At 43.8% G+C, this 18,404-nt stretch overlaps 1 protein-coding gene across 1 annotated transcript in view; it reads right to left on the bottom strand.

Annotated features, from left to right (window-relative positions):
- LOC122544375 (dynein axonemal heavy chain 2-like) overlaps window positions 1-18,404 on the bottom strand; it is a 159,058-nt gene that overhangs the window by 60,139 nt on the left and 80,515 nt on the right. Inside the window, exons 7-8 of the mRNA XM_043683618.1 lie at window positions 5,487-5,678; window positions 2,550-2,707 (exon numbers count right to left, since the gene is read on the bottom strand). Of these exons, the coding sequence (XP_043539553.1) occupies window positions 2,550-2,707; window positions 5,487-5,678 (350 nt within the window). The remainder of the gene's footprint in view (window positions 1-2,549; window positions 2,708-5,486; window positions 5,679-18,404) is intronic.

Consider the following 18,404-nt stretch of genomic DNA (forward strand, 5'->3'; position numbering starts at 1 on the left):
ATTGATGAGGGCAGAGCAGTAGATGTGATCTATATGGACTTCAGTAAGGCATTCCACAAGGTTCCCCATGGGAGACTGGTTAGCAAGGTTAGATCTCTTGGAATATAGGGAGAACTCACCATTTGGATACAGAACTGGCTCAAAGGTAGAAGACAGAGGGTGGTAGTGGAGGGTTGTTTTTCGACTGGAAACCTGTGGCCAGTGGAGTGCCACAAGGATTAGTGCTGAGTCCACTACTTTTCATCATTTACATGTATGATTTGGATGCGAGCATAAGAGGTATAGCTAGTAAGTTTGCTGATGACACCAAATTTGGAGTTGTAATGGGCAGCAAAGAAGGTTACCTCAGATTACAATGGGATCTTGATCAGATGCCAATGGGCTGAGGAGTGGCAGATGGAGTTTAATTTAAATAAATGTGAGGTGCTGCATTTTGGTAAGGCAAATCTTAGCAGGGCTTTTACACTTAATGGTAAGGTCCTAGGGAGTGTTGCTGAACAAGAGACCTTGGAGTGTAGGTTCATTGCTCCTTGAAAGTGGAGTCGCAGGTAGATAGGATAGTGAAGAAGGTGTTTGGTATGCTTTCCTTTATTGGTCAGAGCATTGAGTATAGGTTATACAGTACACTGGTTAGGCCACTTTTGGAATATTGCCTGCAATTCTGGTCGCTTCCTATTGGAAGGATGTTGTGAAACTTTAAAGGATTCAGAAAAGATTTACGAGGATGTTGCCAGGGTTGGAAGATTTGAACTATAGGGAGAGGCTGAATAGGCTAGGGCTGTTTTCCCTGGAGCGGCGGAGGCTGAGGGGTGACCTTATAGAGGTTTATAAAATCATGAGGGGCATTGAAAGGGTAAATAGCCAAGGTCTTTTCCCTGGGGTGAGGGAATCCAGAACTAGAGGGCATAGGTTTAGTGTGAGAGGGGAAAGGTATAAAAGGGACCTAAGGGGCAATGTTTTCATGCAGGGTGTGGTGCGTGTATGGAATGAGCTGTCAGAGGAAGTGGTGAAGGCTGGTACAATTACAGCATTTAAAAGGCATCTGGATGGGTATATGAATAGGAAGGGTTTAGAGGGATATTGTCCGAGTACTGACAAATGGGACTGGATTAGGTTAGGATATCTGGTCAGCATGGACAAGTTGGACCGAAGGGTGTGTTTCTGTGCTGTGCATCTATTTGACCACTCTATTTACTCTATCCATTCCCCTCATGATTTTATAAGGTCACCCCTCAGTCTCTGATGCTGTAAGGAAAACAGCTCCAGCACAGTGGCTCAGTGGTTAGCACTGCTGCCTCATGACGCTAGGGACTTGGGTTCGATTCCAGCCTCAGGTGACTGTCTGTGTGGAATTTGCAATTCTCCCTCTGTCTGCGTGGCTTTCCTCTGGGTGCTCTGGTTTCCTCCCACATCCCAAAGATGTGCAGGTCAGGTGAATTGGCTATACTAAGTTGTCCCATAGTATTAGGTGCATTAGTGAGAAGGTTACTCTTCGGAGGGTTGGTGTGGACTTGTTGGGCCGAACTGCCTGTTTCCACACTGTCGGGAACCTAATCTTTTCAGCTTCTACCTGTAGCTCAAGCCCTCCAATCTTGGCAACATCCTTGTAAATCTTTTCTGAATGCTTTCAAGTTTCACAACATCCTTCCAATAGGAGGGACTCCAGAACTGCACATAATATTCCAAGAGTGGCCGAACTAATGTCCTATTTCTTATGGTCTTAAGGGCTGAGGTGATGGTAATTTAAAAGTTGTATGTAACATGAACTAAAAACCCTGAAGGCAACATTTTGGAAGCAAGTGCTGCTTACAAAGGGGTTGAAGGTATTTACCATTCATGGGGAGAAGTAAATGAAACTATGAACATTTTTCTTGAAGCTATTCAGTATATCTCCTTATTTTAAATAAAAATGTTAAAATTTCCTGTCCCAAGTGCTGTTTTTGCCTTAAAAGTTTAATTTCATAGAATCCCTACAATGTGGGAGCAGACCATTTGGCCCATCAAGTCTAATGCATTCATGATTGAACCATGAGTGACATCATACATGAGGCTGATAACACGTTCACCCACAGCACAGGCATGGGCACACACATGGTTAGGCACAGGAATTCACTCGTACTCACACATGCACACACAGAAACATGAGCAAACAGACGCACTCTCACACAAAGGCATCTAAACAGATAAACACAGAATTGTGACCATCAGGAGAGTGAGAGGTTATGGGAGACAGGCAGAAAAGTGATGCTAAGGCCACAGTGAGATCAGCCATGATCCTACTGAGGAACAAGCAGGCTTGAGGAAGAAAACGGCCCACTCCTGTTCCTATTTCTTATCACCTTCTCATCACATACACACTGCAGCAGCCGAGACTGGATAGAAATCTAGAGGAGGATCATCACTGCCTGCCCTTTCCTCAGCCAACAGGCCAATTAAACACTACTTTGGACAACCACCTAACAATCTGAGAAAAGCAAACTGTTAAAATACAGAAATAACAGCATAAGCCAATACTCCAGAGCAGAGCAGAGGATCTGATCGGACCTCACCTGGTATGTATGAAGGCAGCACGTGCAAAGTGGGCTTTCCAGTTTTGACAACACTCAATGCAGTCTTGGAGAGTGACCTTACTCAAGTTGATGTGGCCATCAAATATCCTGTCCAATGAGATCTCTCCAGAGCACAGACGAATTATTTCATTACTCAGCTGAAAAGAGACCGAGTGACAGACAAGAAGAATAGGTTCATTACTAACTGTATTCAGAGTGAAAACAATAAGGTCACGCAAGGTAAAGTGGGCCCGGTCACTGCAATTCAATTCATTGCATTGAACATGTATTTCCAACCATTATGGCGAGATGCTAATTTGCACAAAGTAATGCAAACCAAATCTTGTTTAAGCTAAAGAGTGTACAATCACGATAATCATACTCACAGCATAATCTGTTAAAATAAATCACCATTTCAAATTTACACAACCTATTTCCACATCATGCATATTCCTTCATGTACTTTATTTACATAATTTATTTACACAATCTGGCACTTTAACTTCTGTAATCAATTAACATCATACTTCTAGCAGTGCCCTGAAATTTGGCACTTAAATGAGCATACAAAAGCTTCATGTGTTCTAACATTAGCCTTTCAATTATTTTGGTGATGTTAGGCCATTTACAGCACCTCTTTTCTCACAATAGAAGAATTTCACATAAATTTGTTCATAAGTCACACTTTAACATCTGAACAGCAACATTTGAAGGAATCCCAGCTTCAGAAATTTGTACAACTGCAAAAATGATGCTTAATCATTGGAGCACACGGACAGATATGACACAACCAACTGCAGCTGAGCCACTGCTCCGGCACTTTGCAATTGCCTGGGTGAAGCTGATTCCATCTTGGCCCAGCTTCAACGTATTTACCATCACAACGGCAGTGAATAAAACACGAGGGAGCTTCCCAGATTTGCAAAATGTCTTTCTCTTCCCTAAAGGTAACTAAGTTCAGCTCAGTCCTGAAACCTTTGCAAAGAATGGGAGGGGGATGTTTCACAAAGCATTCCCTAATTTTATTCATCTTCCTTGCCTTGGTAAATAAACCAGAGAGAACCCCTGCTGTCTTTAAATCGTAACTCCCGCTCCCAGTTTTTTAATCACCAGATGTTGCTAGTAATGATTCTCATTTAGTCATTTTAGCTGCTATAGGCTACATTTTCCTTCTTGACTTTCCCCATTATCACTCCCTTTTTGCTTTTCGGCATCACCCTATCATTTAATCACTCCATATCATCGATCTTGCCTTTTGTTCTAACAAAGTCCTCACCCTCAGAACGCCCCTGTGCTTACACCTACAGCATTTCCCAGTTGCGATGAGGGGTTACCAACCTGGATTCTCAACACTAACGTGGAAAACGCGAGTCAGTAAAATACCTCCCTTTGCTTATTTGTACTTCTGTAAGGTACTAATTTGAGTTCAGTTTGAGAAATGTGTCCAGTTGAGGGTGCCGCAGTTTAGGAAGAATGTGAAGGCATTAGAGAGTGTTCAGGAAACGTTTATGAGATGGTTCTAGGGACCAGGAATTCCCATTATGAAGATGAATTGGAGAAGCTGTGATTGTTCTCCTTGGAAAAGAAAAGGCTGAGATGAAATCTGATTGAAATATTGAAAATCAGGAGAGACTGGGCAGTGTAAACAGAAAGAAAACATTACCACACTAAAAGGATCAAGAATAAGATGACACACATTTTAAAGTTATTATTACAAGAATACAAAGTGGCACGATGAATAACTTTTTCGCACAGTAAGTGGTTCACTGCTGGAATGCACTGCCTGTGAGTGCGATGACAAAGTACTAAAGAGATATTCTAAAGGGTGTTAGATGTTTATTTGGCAAAGAATAATGTGCAAGGTTACGTGGGAAAGGCAGGGGCTTTGCTGTAGGTGAGATGCTTATTTGGTGAACTAGCACAGAAATGACGGGCTGAAGGGCCTCCTGAAGTGTAACAGTTCTGTGATTCTCTCTGTCTGCAATAGGTCAATGGTCAATGGGCATGGAATTACCAAGCATGGTAGGGTGGAGTGGTGCTGCAATGAGGAGCCACAAATCAGGGCCAGGGCACTCAAATTCACTCGAAAACTAAAGGCTGGCCACAATCTCTGAAAATGCCAGAGGACTGGGCCAGTCACATTTCCCCTATCAAGGTGGCCAGGTTACCAATACTGCCTCATGACTTCTCCCCCAGTTTTATCAGGCACAGGAAATCCTGGAGATTTGGGAATCATTGCCATTTCTGAAGAACTCCCTCATCATCCTGCGACAATTCAGGCCAATAGCTCTTCCTCTCTCTCCATGGCTGCTACCTGACCAGCAGAGTGTTTACACTGCTAGTGACTTTAGATGTTTTCAACCTGTCTGTATACCCTGCCACTGTGAATCCTTGCAGGTCACCAATGGCGTTTCAATGGCACACTAAAACCCAAGCACCACATCTCCTCTCAACCCGCATGAACCAGCACATCAGGCCAAATTTAACAGGAGAAAATTGGGGGTAAATCAGAAATGGCAGCATGGTGAAATGCTGCACTAAAAGCTTGATAATTTAAGAAAAATGTAAAGATTGAGGGGTATAAAGTTCTTTGAGGGCCTGCAAATGAATTAAACATTGGCAATAAATTGATCTTGGTTTTGAATGAGGTGTAACGGAAGGAAGATTATTTGGAACACAGGTAGAGGAGAAAGCCATTTCAACCCTTGAGCCTATTCCATATATTTAGGTCTTTGTTGATCTGTATCTCAACTTCATTTACCTGCCTGGGCTGCATTGCCCTTAATTCCCTTACCTAACAAAACGTGTTAATCTCAGTTCTGAAATTCCGTGCATTTCCTGCTCAAGCCTCTTGAACTGATGACCTACTGCATTCAGTGGCAACATATCAGCCACTGAGCCCTAGCCAGCTACATGGTCAGCTCTGGCTTTACTCACTTTACGGAAGAGCGCGGTGATGCGATCCCGGGTGTTGTAGAACTTTGAGTTAACCCAGATGATCCGGATGAGGTTGAGGATGTGAGGCAGCTTGGCTGGAATGTCTTTGACTTTCAGCTTCACCAGCTCCCCACAGGGACTCGTGAGGACAGACAGGAAGCTGAGGTTTGACTGGGCCTGCGAACGTCCATCCTGAATGCAAAAAAAAATTCAATAAATTACAAAAGCAGGACAAAACACAAAAATTCAACGCCACTCAAAAGGGAACCGAAACAGCATCTTTGTAGCAGAAATCCATTTCCAAGGTTTCTCACAGAGGGGAGAATGAACCCAGAGGGCAAGAATAGAGGGATGGGGTAGGCGAGGAAGGCAATTCAAAAGATGGGTTGTTACGGAGGTGGGCAGTGATGGAATAGACGGGGGGTGGGCTTGACAAGAGCTCTTCAAAGTGTGGAGGCGAGATAGCTGACAGGTTTCAGCCACGTTTTTAGAAAAGTCATATCTTTATGCTCTATGGAGAGAATTTAAGATTTAAATGGCCATGTTATTTTTATAATTGCATATTTAAAGAACTGCATTAGGAATACATTACTGTCTCATCAATCTAATGAAGTGAACAGTGCGACGATCTAATTGTTTGCCCATCCAGAAAAGAAAATCACTCAGGGTATGGATGTTTAATTTGTCAGACATACTGACACAGCTATCAAAGCATTTACCAGGGATTGGAAACTCAGAAACTTCAGCAGCCACAGCTTTTTGCTGGAGAGAGTTCCGAACTTCCACTACTCCTTTGTGTGAGGGATAGCTTTCCACCATCGCTCTTGAACAGCCTGATTCTAATTTTAAGATTATAACCCCATGTTATTGTTTCCTTTGTAGCTGGCCTCTTCCAGTCCTACCAAACCTGTGAATCATTTTAAAACTGAAGCATATACTGTACATCTGGGAGCATGATTGCAGGACACTGCGGAGGCCAGCATGGCCTGAAAGGCTTAGGTAAAGGATTCCTGAAGAAGGGCTCATGCCCGAAACGTTGATTCTCCTGCTCCTTGGATGCTGCCTGACGTGCTGCACTTTTCCAGCAACACATTTTCAGCTCTGAAAGGCTTAGGTAGCCAGGGCTGAGAATTTCAGCTTTATTTCCTGGGGGCGAAGTGATGCTGCAGAGAATCAGTTGAAGTTGACAGTCATTGGTGGGCAATAGCTTTACTGGACTTGATCAAAAATAGGAAGCAGGTGGCCAAGTTCAAGAGGATTTGAGAATTTCTGCAGGGAGAGGCCATACAGCTTGTAAAGTGTGTTGTTAAGAGTAGAGGTGATAAGTACGAGAGTTCGAGTGCAGTTGGAGAAATCTAGAAATGCAAGAAGTGCTTAGTTCTGTCTTTACAGAAGAAGACATAAAAACTGCAGAAATGAAGGGAACTGAAAACTGTTAAATCCCAGAACCTGGATAATTGAGATCCAGGTACTAATGGTCATGTCCAGTCAAGTAAAAGGACAGATTAGTTGTCAGCTCTCAAAATCCTTTTAATTCTGGAACAATCCCAGTAAATTAGAGGTTGTGAAATATAACCTCACTGTTTAAAAAAGGAAAACATGGACTTATTGATTAATTAGAGACAAAGAAACTGCAGATGCTGGAATCCAAAGTAGACAGGCAGGAGGCTGGAAGAACAGGCAGCTTCAGAAGGTGGAGAACTCAACGTTTCGGGTGTAACCCTTCTTCAGGACAGGGAGTGGGTGTAGGGTGAGCTGCAGATAAAGGGGGTGGCGGAGGCAGGTGGTGAAGTGGGGATAGGTGAAGACAGGCAGAGGGTATGACCTGGCTGGTCAATGGGAGGAATGGATCAGGTAGGTGGCAGGGAGCAGTGGAAGGGAGAGTGAGGGGCTGGGAATGGAGTCGGGGGATGGGAATGGAGGCTATTTGAAATTGGAGAACTCAATGTTGAGTCCTCCAGGCTGTAGGCTGGGAAGTAGGCGGCAGATGAGGTGTTGTTCCTCCAATTTGCGATTTGTTTTGTTGTTGCAAGAATGGTCATGTTGGAAAGGGAGTGGGGAAGGAGAATTGAAATGGGCAGTGACTGGGGGGGTCTGGTTGGCCCCTGCAGGCCAGGCTGAGATGCTCAGTGAACCGTTCCCTGAGTTTATGTTTGGTCTCCCCATTGTAGAAAAGACCACACCGGGAACACCTGATGGAGTAAACTAGGTTGGAGGAGAGGCAGGCGAACCTCTGTCTCACCTGGAAGGACTGTTTGGGGCCCATGATGGAAGTGAGGAGGGTGGTGTACCGGCAGGTTTGCATCTTTTCCGGTTGCAGGGGAAGGTACCTGAGGGTTCGGGATGGGGTTGGTGGGAAGAGTGGCACAAACCAAGGTTTGTCAAAGGGAACAGTCCTTGTGGAAGGGAGAGAGGGGTGGGGAGGGGAACGTGTGCTTGGCACTAGGGTCTAGTTGGAGTTGGCAGTAGTGTTAAAGGATGATGCGTTGAATGCGGAGACTAGTGGGGTCGTAGGTGAGGACAAGGGGGACTCTGACCCCCTGCCACCTACCTGATCCATTCCTCCCATTGACCAACCAGGTCGTACCCTCTACCTGTCTTCCCCTAGCCCCAATTCACCACCCTGCCTCCGTCACCCCCTTTATCTGCAGCTCCCCCTAAACGGACCCCCAGTCCTGAAGAAGGGTTACACCTGAAACATCGACGTCTCCACCTCCTGATGCTGCCTTGCTTGCTGTGTTCTTTCCAGCCTCCTACCTGTCAACTTACAGATTAGTTAGCCTGACATCAGGAATAGGGGAAAATGGTAGAGTTTACTTTAATTTGATTTGATTTGATTTATTGTAGTCACATGTACCTAAGTACAGTGAAAGGTTTTTTTTCTGTGAGCAGTATAGGCAGATCAGAGCAAACAAGGGCCTAAACAGTGTTTCCTGGTGAAGCAGCATTTCACCTGGACCTCCTCCAATCTTGTGGATTGTATTCGCTGCACCCAATGTGGCCTTCTCTACATTGGAGAAACCAAACACAGGCTGGGTGACTGCTTTGTGCAACAGCTCTGGTCTGCGCACAAGCATGACCCTGACCTTCCCATAGCCGATCATTTAACATACTGTCCTGTACCTGTCTGTCCTCAGCAATTTGCAGTGTTCCAGTGAAACACAGCACAAACTAGAGAAACAACATCTCATTTTCAGACTGGGCACTTTACAACCTTCTGGACTTGATATTGAGATCAACACTTTCAAACTGTGAACCATTTTCTTTTAGTTTGTTATTGTTATGAAGCTGAAAGCATGTAGGTTTATTTTAAAACAGAAAGTGTTTTCTGAATTTTGAAGTAAACTTCAAGTACAGGTTCAGTTGCCCAAAGGGAAAGGCTGGGAGATGGGCTGTTCCAAAATAGATACATGGAACAATTGGCTGTGAAATGGATATCTGAGGTTCGGTTGCTGTTTTGACAATTCGAATTTTAGAATACTAAAACCCAATTGAGTTTGAATTTATTGTTTTGACGACATTGGACCAATGAGATGGTACAATCTTAGGTAGGTATAAAAAAGAACAGGGGCATTTTGAAAATTGGTCAGAGAGGAACTGCCATTGATCAGCCGAGCAAATGCCGTAGAGCCAGAGAGCTGCCTGCCCATCTAACATCTTGCTCTCTATCAAAGGGATCTTTTCATGTAAAACAGACTCACAGTAAAAAGAGAGAAGATGACCCAGGGAGATCAGCAGAAGGAAGATTAAAGACTGCAGAAAAGACAGAGATTGTGTGGTTAAGGTGATGTTTAATAAGTGTGTTTCTGAAACAGTATTTTTTATGGAGCTGGGTTAGATAGTCAGTAGTTAAGAAAAAGGGGGCTTGGATTTTGTGAATACTTTTTGTTTAGTGGTCACTATTAGCATTTGAAAAATAAACTGTTATTTTTCTTTAAATAGTGTAAATTATTCTCTGTCACTTACATTTTAACAGATTCTGAGGCAATGCAAGCTTTTCTGGGTTTCTGGTTTTACTTAACAGAGGGGTTTGACTTCTGCATTATAACAGTTTGGGGGCTTGTTTTCCGGGATTTGGACAGGTTGAGATGGATCTGGATGGATTTGAACCAATTTGGGGTAAGAAAGATCCCAGAAGATTTAAACACTTGGCGATTAGTGTCCTAGATCATTAAATAAAACTTGGGTGAGAAAATTAGTTTAATTTTGGTTACTTGTGGTTGGTTAAATTAAAAGTGAGGGAAATGGCTCTTAAGATTGCTAAAGAGCTTCTGGGATTTGAAGATGCTTCCCAAATTTGCCAAGAAAGTTTAGAAAGACAGAGGAAGGATACACTTTATAAGGAGCAAACAGGTTAGAATTAAGTCTAACCAGGGACAAAGGGAAAGCTGAAATTGTAATGGAGTTGGTGACACACTCAGGTGCATCAGAGAAACAGACAAGTGCAGTAAAGTTAGAAAACTTAAAATACAAATGAGGCAACTGGAGTTAGAAGATAGATACAGGGAAAGAAGAGCCATGTTAGAAGATAAAGAAAGGGAGAGAAGGTTCTTAGCTGAGCAAAAAGAAAAAGAAAGATAAAGATAGAGAGAAGAAAGAGAGACAGAATAAAAAGAAGAGAGAGAGAAGGTTATGTGCGCTGGATTGATAAGGTGACTAGTCTTTCTTTCTTTTAGTTTATCAGTAGGCATGTTGGGAATTTAAAATACTGGGAATGGAGGTTAGGGAAGTGGAATGTTTCTCCTGCAGAATGTGCAAGGTAAGAGTCACCACTAGTGTCCCTACTGACTGCATCTGCGGAAACTGCACCCAACTCCAGCTCCTGGAAAACTGGAGCTGGAGCTCGATGAACTTCGGATCATTCGGGAGGTGAAGGGGGTTATTGAGAGGAGTTACAGGGAGGTAGTCACACCTCAAGTACAACAAGAAGGAAGATGGGTTATCGTTAGGGGATGGAAAGGAAACCGGCAGGCAGTGCAGGGATCCCTTGTGGCTGTTCCCCTCAACAACAAGTATACTGTTTTGGATACTGTTGGGGGGAATGACTTGCCAGGGGTTAGCAATGGGGCACAGGTCTCTGGCACAGAGTCTCTCCCTGTTACTCAGAAGGGAAGGGGGAAGAGGAGCAGAGCAGTAGTCATTGGGGACTCCATAGTTAGGGGGACAGATAGAAAGTTCTGTGGGAATGAGGGAGACTCATGGTTGGTGTGTTGCCTCCCAGGTGCCAGGGTTCATGATGCCTATGATTGTGTTTTTGGGATCCTTGCGGGGGAGGGGGAGCAGCCCCAAGTCGTGGTTCACATTGGCACCAACAACATAGGGAGCAAGAGAGATAGGGATTGAAGGCAGAAATTCAGGGAGCTAGGGTGGAAGCTTAGAGCTGGGACAAACAGAGTTGTTATTGTGGTTCTGTTTGCTGAGCTGGGAATGTGAGTTGCAGACGTTTCGTCCCCTGTCTAGGTGACATCCTCAGTGCTTGGGAGCCTCCTGTGAAGCGCTTCTGTGATCTTTCCTCCGGCATTTGTAGTGGTTTGAATCTGCCGCTTCCGGTTGTCAGTTCCAGCTGTCCGTTGCAGTGGCCGGTATATTGGGTCCAGATCGATGTGCTTATTGATTGAATCTGTGGATGAGTGCCATGCCTCTAGGAATTCCCTGGCTGTTATCTATTTGGCTTGTCCTATAATAGTAGTGTGGTCCCAGTCGAATTCATGTTGCTTGTCATCTGCGTGTGTGGCTACTAAGGATAGCTGGTCATGTCGTTTCGTGGCTAGTTGGTGTTCATGGATGCGGATCGTTAGCTGTTATTGTTAGTTGTTACCTCTGGTTTGTTGCTCATGCCACGTGCTAGTGAGGCCAGGTATAGGGAGAGAGAGGAGTTGAATACATGGCTATAGGGATGGTGCAGGAGGGAGGGTTTTGGATACCTGGATAATTAGGGCTCATTCTGGGGTAGGTGGGACCTTTACAAAGAAGATGGTCAACATCTGAACCAGAGGGGGTACAATATCCTGCAGTGGGGGAAATTTGCTAATGATCTTCGGGTGGTTTAAATTAATTCAGCAGGGGGATAGGAACCAAAATTGTAGTTCAAGTAGAGAGGAGGTTGAGAGTAAGGAGGTTCGAAATAAGGTTTTAGGGTTGCAAGAGGACACTGGCAAGCAGGAAATTGGTTTCAAGTGTGTCTATTTCAACAGCAGGAGCATCCGGAATAAGGCGGGTGAACTTGCAGCATGGGTCAGTACCTGGGATTTCACCATTGTGGCCATTTCAGAGACATGGGTAGGGCAGGGACAAGAATGGTTATTACAGGTTCCTGGATTTAGATGTTTCAGTAAGAACAGAGAAGATGGTGAAGGCGGGGGGGGGGCGGAGTGTGGCATTGTTAGTCAAGGACAGTCTTACTGCTGCAGAAAGGACGTTTGCGGTCTCATCTACTGAGGTAGAATGGGCTAAGATTAGAAACAGGAAGGGAGAGGTTACCCTGTTGGGAATTTTCTATAGGCCTCCAAATAGTTCAAGAGATTTAGAGGTAAGGATAGCAAAGATGAATCTTGATAGGAGTGACAGTGACAGGGTAGTTATTATGGCGGACTTCCACTTTCCAAATACTGACTGGGAATACGATAGTTCAAGTATTTTAGATGGGTCAGTTTTTGTCCATTGTGTGCAGGAGGGTTTCCTGACACAGGTCAACAAGGGGCGAGGCCACATTGGATTTGGTACTGGGTAGTGAACCTGGCCAGGTGTTAGACTTGGAGGTAAGTGAGCACTTTGGTGATAGTGACCACAATTCAGCTATGTTTACTTTAGTGATGGAAAGGAATAGCTATACACCAGAGGGCAAGGGCTACAGCTGGGGGAAAGACAATTACATTGTGATTAGAGAAGATTTAGGATGCATAGGATAGGGAAGGAAACTGCAGGGAATGGGCACTATAGAAATGTGGAGCTTATTCAAGGATCACCTACTATGTGTTCTTGATAAATATGTACCTGTCAAACTGGGAGGAAGTTGTTGAGCATCAGTAGAACGATGGGTTAGTAAATGTGTAGACGACACTATGGTCGGTACAGTGAATAGTGCCGAAGGATGTTATAGGCTACAGAGGGACATAGATAAGCTGCAAAGCTGTGCTGAGAGGTGGTTTTCTAAGGGTATCTTGTCAAGAGGAAAAAGGCAGCTTATGTTAGGATGAGATGTGAAGGCTCAGTTAGGGCGATTGAGAGTTACAAAGTAACCATAAAGACCAAAACAGTGAGCTAAGACGAGCTAGGAGGGTGCATGAGATGTTGTTGGCGGATATGATCAGGGAAAACTTTCTATAGGTATATCAGGAATAAAAGAATGACTAGAGTAAGATTAGGGCCAATCAAGGACAGTAGTGGGAAGTTGTGTGTGGAGTCCGAGGAGATGGGAAAGCGCTAAATTAATATTTTTCAACAGTATTCACACAGGAAAAAAAAAACGTTGACGAGGAGAATACCAAGATACAGGCTATTAGAATAGATGGCATTGAGATTCACAAGGAGGAGGTGGTAGCAATTCTGGAAAGTGTGAAAATAGATAAGTCCCCTGGGCTGGACGGGATTTATCCTAGGATTCTCTGGGAAGCCAGGGAAGAGATTGCCGAGCCTTTGGCTTTGATCTTTATGTCGTCATTGTCTACAGGAATAGTGCCAGAAGACTGGAGGATAGCAAATGTTGTCCCCTTGTTCAAGAAGGGGAGTAGAGACAACTCTGGTAATTATAGACCAGAGAGCCTTACTTCGGTTGTGGGTTAAGTGTTGAAAAAGGTTATAAGAGATAGGATTTATAATCATCTCAAAAGGAATAAGTTGATTAAGGATAGTCAGCATAGTTTTGTGAAGGGTAAGTTGTGCCTCACTAACTTTATTGAATTCTTTGAGAAGGTGACCAAACAGGTGGATGAGGGTAAAGTGGTTGATGTGGTGTATATAGATTTCAGTAAGGCATTTGATAAGGTTCCCCACAGTAGGCTATCGCACAAAATACAGAGGCATGGGATTGAGGGCAATTTAGAGGTTTGGATCAGAAATTGGCTAGCTGGAAGAAGACAGAGGGTGGTGGTTGATGAGAAATGTTCATCCTGCAGTTCAGATACTAGTGTGTACTGCAAGGATCTGTTTTGGATCCACTGCTGTTTGTCATTTTCATAAATGACCTGGACGAGGGCGTAGAACGATGGGTTAGTAAATGTGTGGACGACACTATGGTCGGTACAGTGAATAGTGCCGAAGGATGTTATAGGCTACAGAGGGACATAGATAAGCTGCAAAGCTGTGCTGAGAGGTGGCAAATGGAGTTTAATGCAGAAAAGTGTGAGGTGATCCTCTTTGGAAGGAATAACAGGAATGCAGAGTACTGGGCGAATGGTAACATTCTTGGTGGTATAGATGAGCAGAGAGATCTCGGTGTCCACGTACAAAGATCCCTCAAAGTTGCCACTCAGGTTGATAAGGTTGTTAAGAAGGCATACTGTGTATTCACTTTTATTAGTAGAGGGATTGAGTATCAGAGCCACAAGATCATGCTGCAGCTGTACAAAACTCTGGTGCAACCACATTTGGAGTATTGCGTGCAGTTCTGGTCACCGCATTATAGGAAGGCTGTGAAAGCTTTGGAAAGGGTACAGAGGAGATTTACGAGGATGTTGCCTGGTACGGAGGGAAGGTATTACGAGGAAAGATTGAGGGACTCGAGGCTGTTTTCATTAGAGAGAAGAAAGTTGAGAAGTGATTTAGTTGAGACATATATGATAATCAGAGGGTTAGATAGGGTGGACAGGGAGAGCCTTTTTCCAAGTATGGTGACGGCGAGCACGAGGGGACATAGCTTTAAATTGAGGGGTGATAGATATAGGACAGATGTCAGAGGTAGTTTTTTGACTCAGAGAGTAGGAGGGGCATGGAACACACTGGCTGCAACAGTTGTAGACTCGCCAACTTTACAGGCATTTACATGGTCATTGGATAGGCATATGGACGAAACTGAAATAGTGTAGGTTAGATGGGCTTCAGATTGGTTTTACAGGGCAGTGCAACATCAAGGGCCAAAGGGCCTGTACTGTTCTGTAATATTCCATGTTCGGTGTTCTAAGCTGAGCAAAAAGAAAGAGGCAGAGAAGTTGAACTTCAGAAGTTACAAATTCATCAGGGAAGTCAAGTTAACAGGATGAAGATTAAGAGAGAAGGTAGTGATGGATACAAATATATTAAAACATTCCACATTTTGATGAGAAAGATGTCAAAGCCTTTTTTATTTCATTTGAAAAGTTGGCTTGGCAGATGGAGAGGTCAGAGGACTTGTGGGTAATGCTGGTTCAGACTAAGCTGGTAGGCAGAGCTAGTGAGGTATTTACTGCGCTGTCAGGTGAGGGGTCAAGAGATTATGCAGATGTCAACAGGCTCCTTACAGTGCCTATGAATTGGTAACAGAAGCGTATAGATAGCAGTTCAGAAACATAAAGAAGGAACCAGGTCAGACTTATGCTGAGTTTGAAAGAATTAAACATAGCAATTTTGATAGATGGGTGCAGGCTTTAAGAATAGACAAGACGTATGAGGCTTATGAAAATAAGAGAGATTATTCTGCTGGAGAAGTTTAAAAACTCACTTCCACAGGTGATAAGAATTCACGTGGATGAACAGAAAGTTCAAGAAGTGAGAAGAGTGGCAGAGATGCCAGATGAATCTGCATCGGTGCATTAGGTGAAAGTTAGCTTCCGACAGGAATTTCATCCAGTGAGGGATAGAAATTGGGAGAAGGGGAGATCCTACCTGACAAACCAAAGAGTAGACAACACTGGTAAGAGTTTACCACAGGTTAAAAAGAAGCCCAAGAGGGTGGACCAGAGGTGAAAGGCCTCAGGTGTTTCCACTATGGTAAAATGGGACACATAAAGGCGCAAGGCTAGTCATTGAAGAAAGGCACTGTGGGAAAAGATGTGGTAAAAGAGGCTAAGCCAGTGGCATTAGTGAAAGTAGTAAAGGAGACCCCAAGAAAAATCGAGGAGCTGCAGGAGAGTGCACAGCCAAGGCAGGGACTGGGTATGGAGTTAGTGTCCAATCTCTATAAAGACTTCACCTCTGTGGATAACATTTACTCAGGACGAACAGGGGGAGAAAGGAAAGAGATTTTAAGAGATACAGGATCTAGTCAGTCTCTAACAGTAAGAGATGAAAGTATTTGCACTCTTTCTGACAATACCTGAGAGGGTGATAATTTGTGGAATAGATGAATAGAAGTTTAGTGATCCCTTGTTTAAGATCAAGTTGGACAGTCAAACCAAAACTGGGAAAGTAACAGTGGGAGTGATTGACCGAGTGTGTCATTTTCAGGAATACAGTTTGTTCTTGGGAACAATTTATCAGGATCCAAGATGGGAGTGACACCCTGTGTTGTGGAGATGTCAAAGGAAGACCAGGGAACTGAGGAGTTAAAATACCCTGGAATGTTTCCAGACTGTGTAGTGACAAGATCCCACTGTCATAAATCACAGCAAGAAGGAAAAAAAACTAAAGAGAAAGATGAAGGAGTTGATGCTCAGTTAACGGATGCCCCTGTTTGCTGCAATGGTACAGGAAAAATCTGAACAGGCAGAGGGTCAGGCAGAAGGGTTTCCTCCTGAAAAACTGATGCAGATGAACTCTGGGCATGGTTAGGAGCATGGCACTGGGCTATCACAGCAATTACAAAAACATGGCTCAGCAGTGGACAGGACTGGCAGCTTAATGTTCCAGGACACAAAGGCTACAGGAAGGTTAGAAAGGGAGGCAAGAGAGAACGGGGAGTGTCGTTTTTGATAAGGGATAGCATTACAGCTGTACTTAGGGAGGATATTCCGAAATACATTCAGGGACGTTATTTGGGTGGAAATGAGAAGTAAGAAAGGGATGATCCCCTTACTGGGATTGTATTGTAGGCCCCTAATAGTCAGAGGGAAATTGAGAAACAAATTTGGAAGGAGATCTCAGTTATCTGTAAGAATAATAGGGTGGTTATGGTAGGGGATTTTAATTTTCTAAACATAGATTGGGACTGCCATAGTGCTAAGGGTTTAGATGGAGAGGAATTTCTTAAGTATGTACAAAAAAAGTTTCTGATTCAGTATGTGGATGTACCTACTAGAGAAGGTGCAAAACTTGACTTACTCTCCGGGAATAAGGCAGGGCATGTGACTGAGGTGTCAGTGGGGGAGCACTTTGGGGCCAGCGACCATAATTCTGTTAGTTTTAAAATAGTGATGAAAAAGGATAGACCAGATCTAAAAGCTGAAGTTCTAAATTGGAGAAAGGCCAATTTTGATGGTTTTAGGCAACAACTTTCAAAAGCTGATTGGGGGCAGATGTTCGCAGGTAAAGGGACGGCTGGCAAATTGGAAGCCTTCAGAAATGAGATGACAAGAGTCCAAAAAATGTATATTCCTGTTCAGGTGAAAGGAAAGGCTGGTAGGTATAGGGAATGCTGGATGATTAAAGGAATTGAGGGTTTGGTTAAGAAAAGGAAAGAAGCATATGTCAGGTATAGACAGGCTAGATCGAGTGAATCCTTAGAGTATAAAGACAATGGGAGTATACTTAAGAGGGAAATCAGGAGGGCAAAAAGGGGACATGAGATAGCTTTGGCAAATAGATTTAAGGAGAATCCAAAGGGTTTTTACAAATACATTAAGGATAAAGGGTAGCTAGGGAGAGAATAGAGCCCCTCAAAGATCAGCAAGGCGGCCTTTGTGTGGAGCCGCAGAAAATAGGAGAGATATTAAACGAGTACTTTGCATCAGTATTTACTGTGGAAAAGGATAAGAAAGATTAACAATGTATGGAAATAGATGGTGACATCTTGAAAAATGTCCAGATTACAGAGGAGGATATGCTGGATGTCTTGAAATGCATAAAAGTGGATACATCCCCAGGACCTGATCAGGTGTACCCTAGAACTCTGTGGGAAGCTAGAGAAGTGATTGCTGTGCCTCTTGCTGAGATATCCGAATCATCGATAGTTACAGGTGAGGTGCCGGAAGACTGGAGGTTGGCTAACATGGTGCCACTGTTTAAGAAAGCTGATATGGTCAAGGCAGGGAACTATAGACCGGTGAGCCTGACGTCAGTGGTGGGCAAGTTGTTGGAGGGAATCCTGAGGAACAGGATGTATATGTATTTGGAAAGGCAAGGACTGATTAAGGATAGTCAACATGGCTTTGTGCATGGGAAATCATGTCTCACAAACTTGTTTGAGTTTTTTGAAGTAACAAAGAGGATTGATGAGGGCAGAGTGGTAGACATGATCTATATGGACTTCAGTAAGACGTTCGACAAAGTTCCTCATGGGAGACTGATTAGCAAGGTTAGATCTTATGGAATACAGAGAGAACTAGCCATTTGGATACAGAACTGGCTCAAAGGTAGAAGACAGAGGGTGATGGTGGAGGGTTGTTTTTCAGACTGGAGGCCTGTGACCATTGGAATGCCACAAGGATCAGTGCAGGGTCCACTACTTTTCATCATTTATATAAATGATTTGGATGTGAACATAGCAGGTATAGTTAGTAAGTTTGCAAAGACACCAAAATTGGAGGTGTAGTGGACAAAGAGGGTTACATCAGATTACAACAGGATCTGGACCAGGTGGGCCAATGGGCTGAGAAGTGGCAGATGGAGTTTAATTTAGATAAATGTGAGGTGCTGCATTTTGGGAAAGCAAACTTAGCAGGACGTGTACACTTAATGATATGGTCTGAGGGAGTGTTGCTGAACAGAGACCTTGGACTGCAGGTTCTTAGCTCCTTGAAAGTGGAGTCACAGGTAGATAGGATAGTGAAGAAAGCGTTTGGTATGCTTTCCTTTATTGGTCAGAGTATTGAGTACAGGAGTTGGGAGGTCATGTTGCGGCTGTACAGG

The sequence above is a fragment of the Chiloscyllium plagiosum genome, chromosome 48 (genome assembly GCF_004010195.1).
Source record: "Chiloscyllium plagiosum isolate BGI_BamShark_2017 chromosome 48, ASM401019v2, whole genome shotgun sequence".
NCBI classification, from domain to species: domain Eukaryota; kingdom Metazoa; phylum Chordata; class Chondrichthyes; order Orectolobiformes; family Hemiscylliidae; genus Chiloscyllium; species Chiloscyllium plagiosum.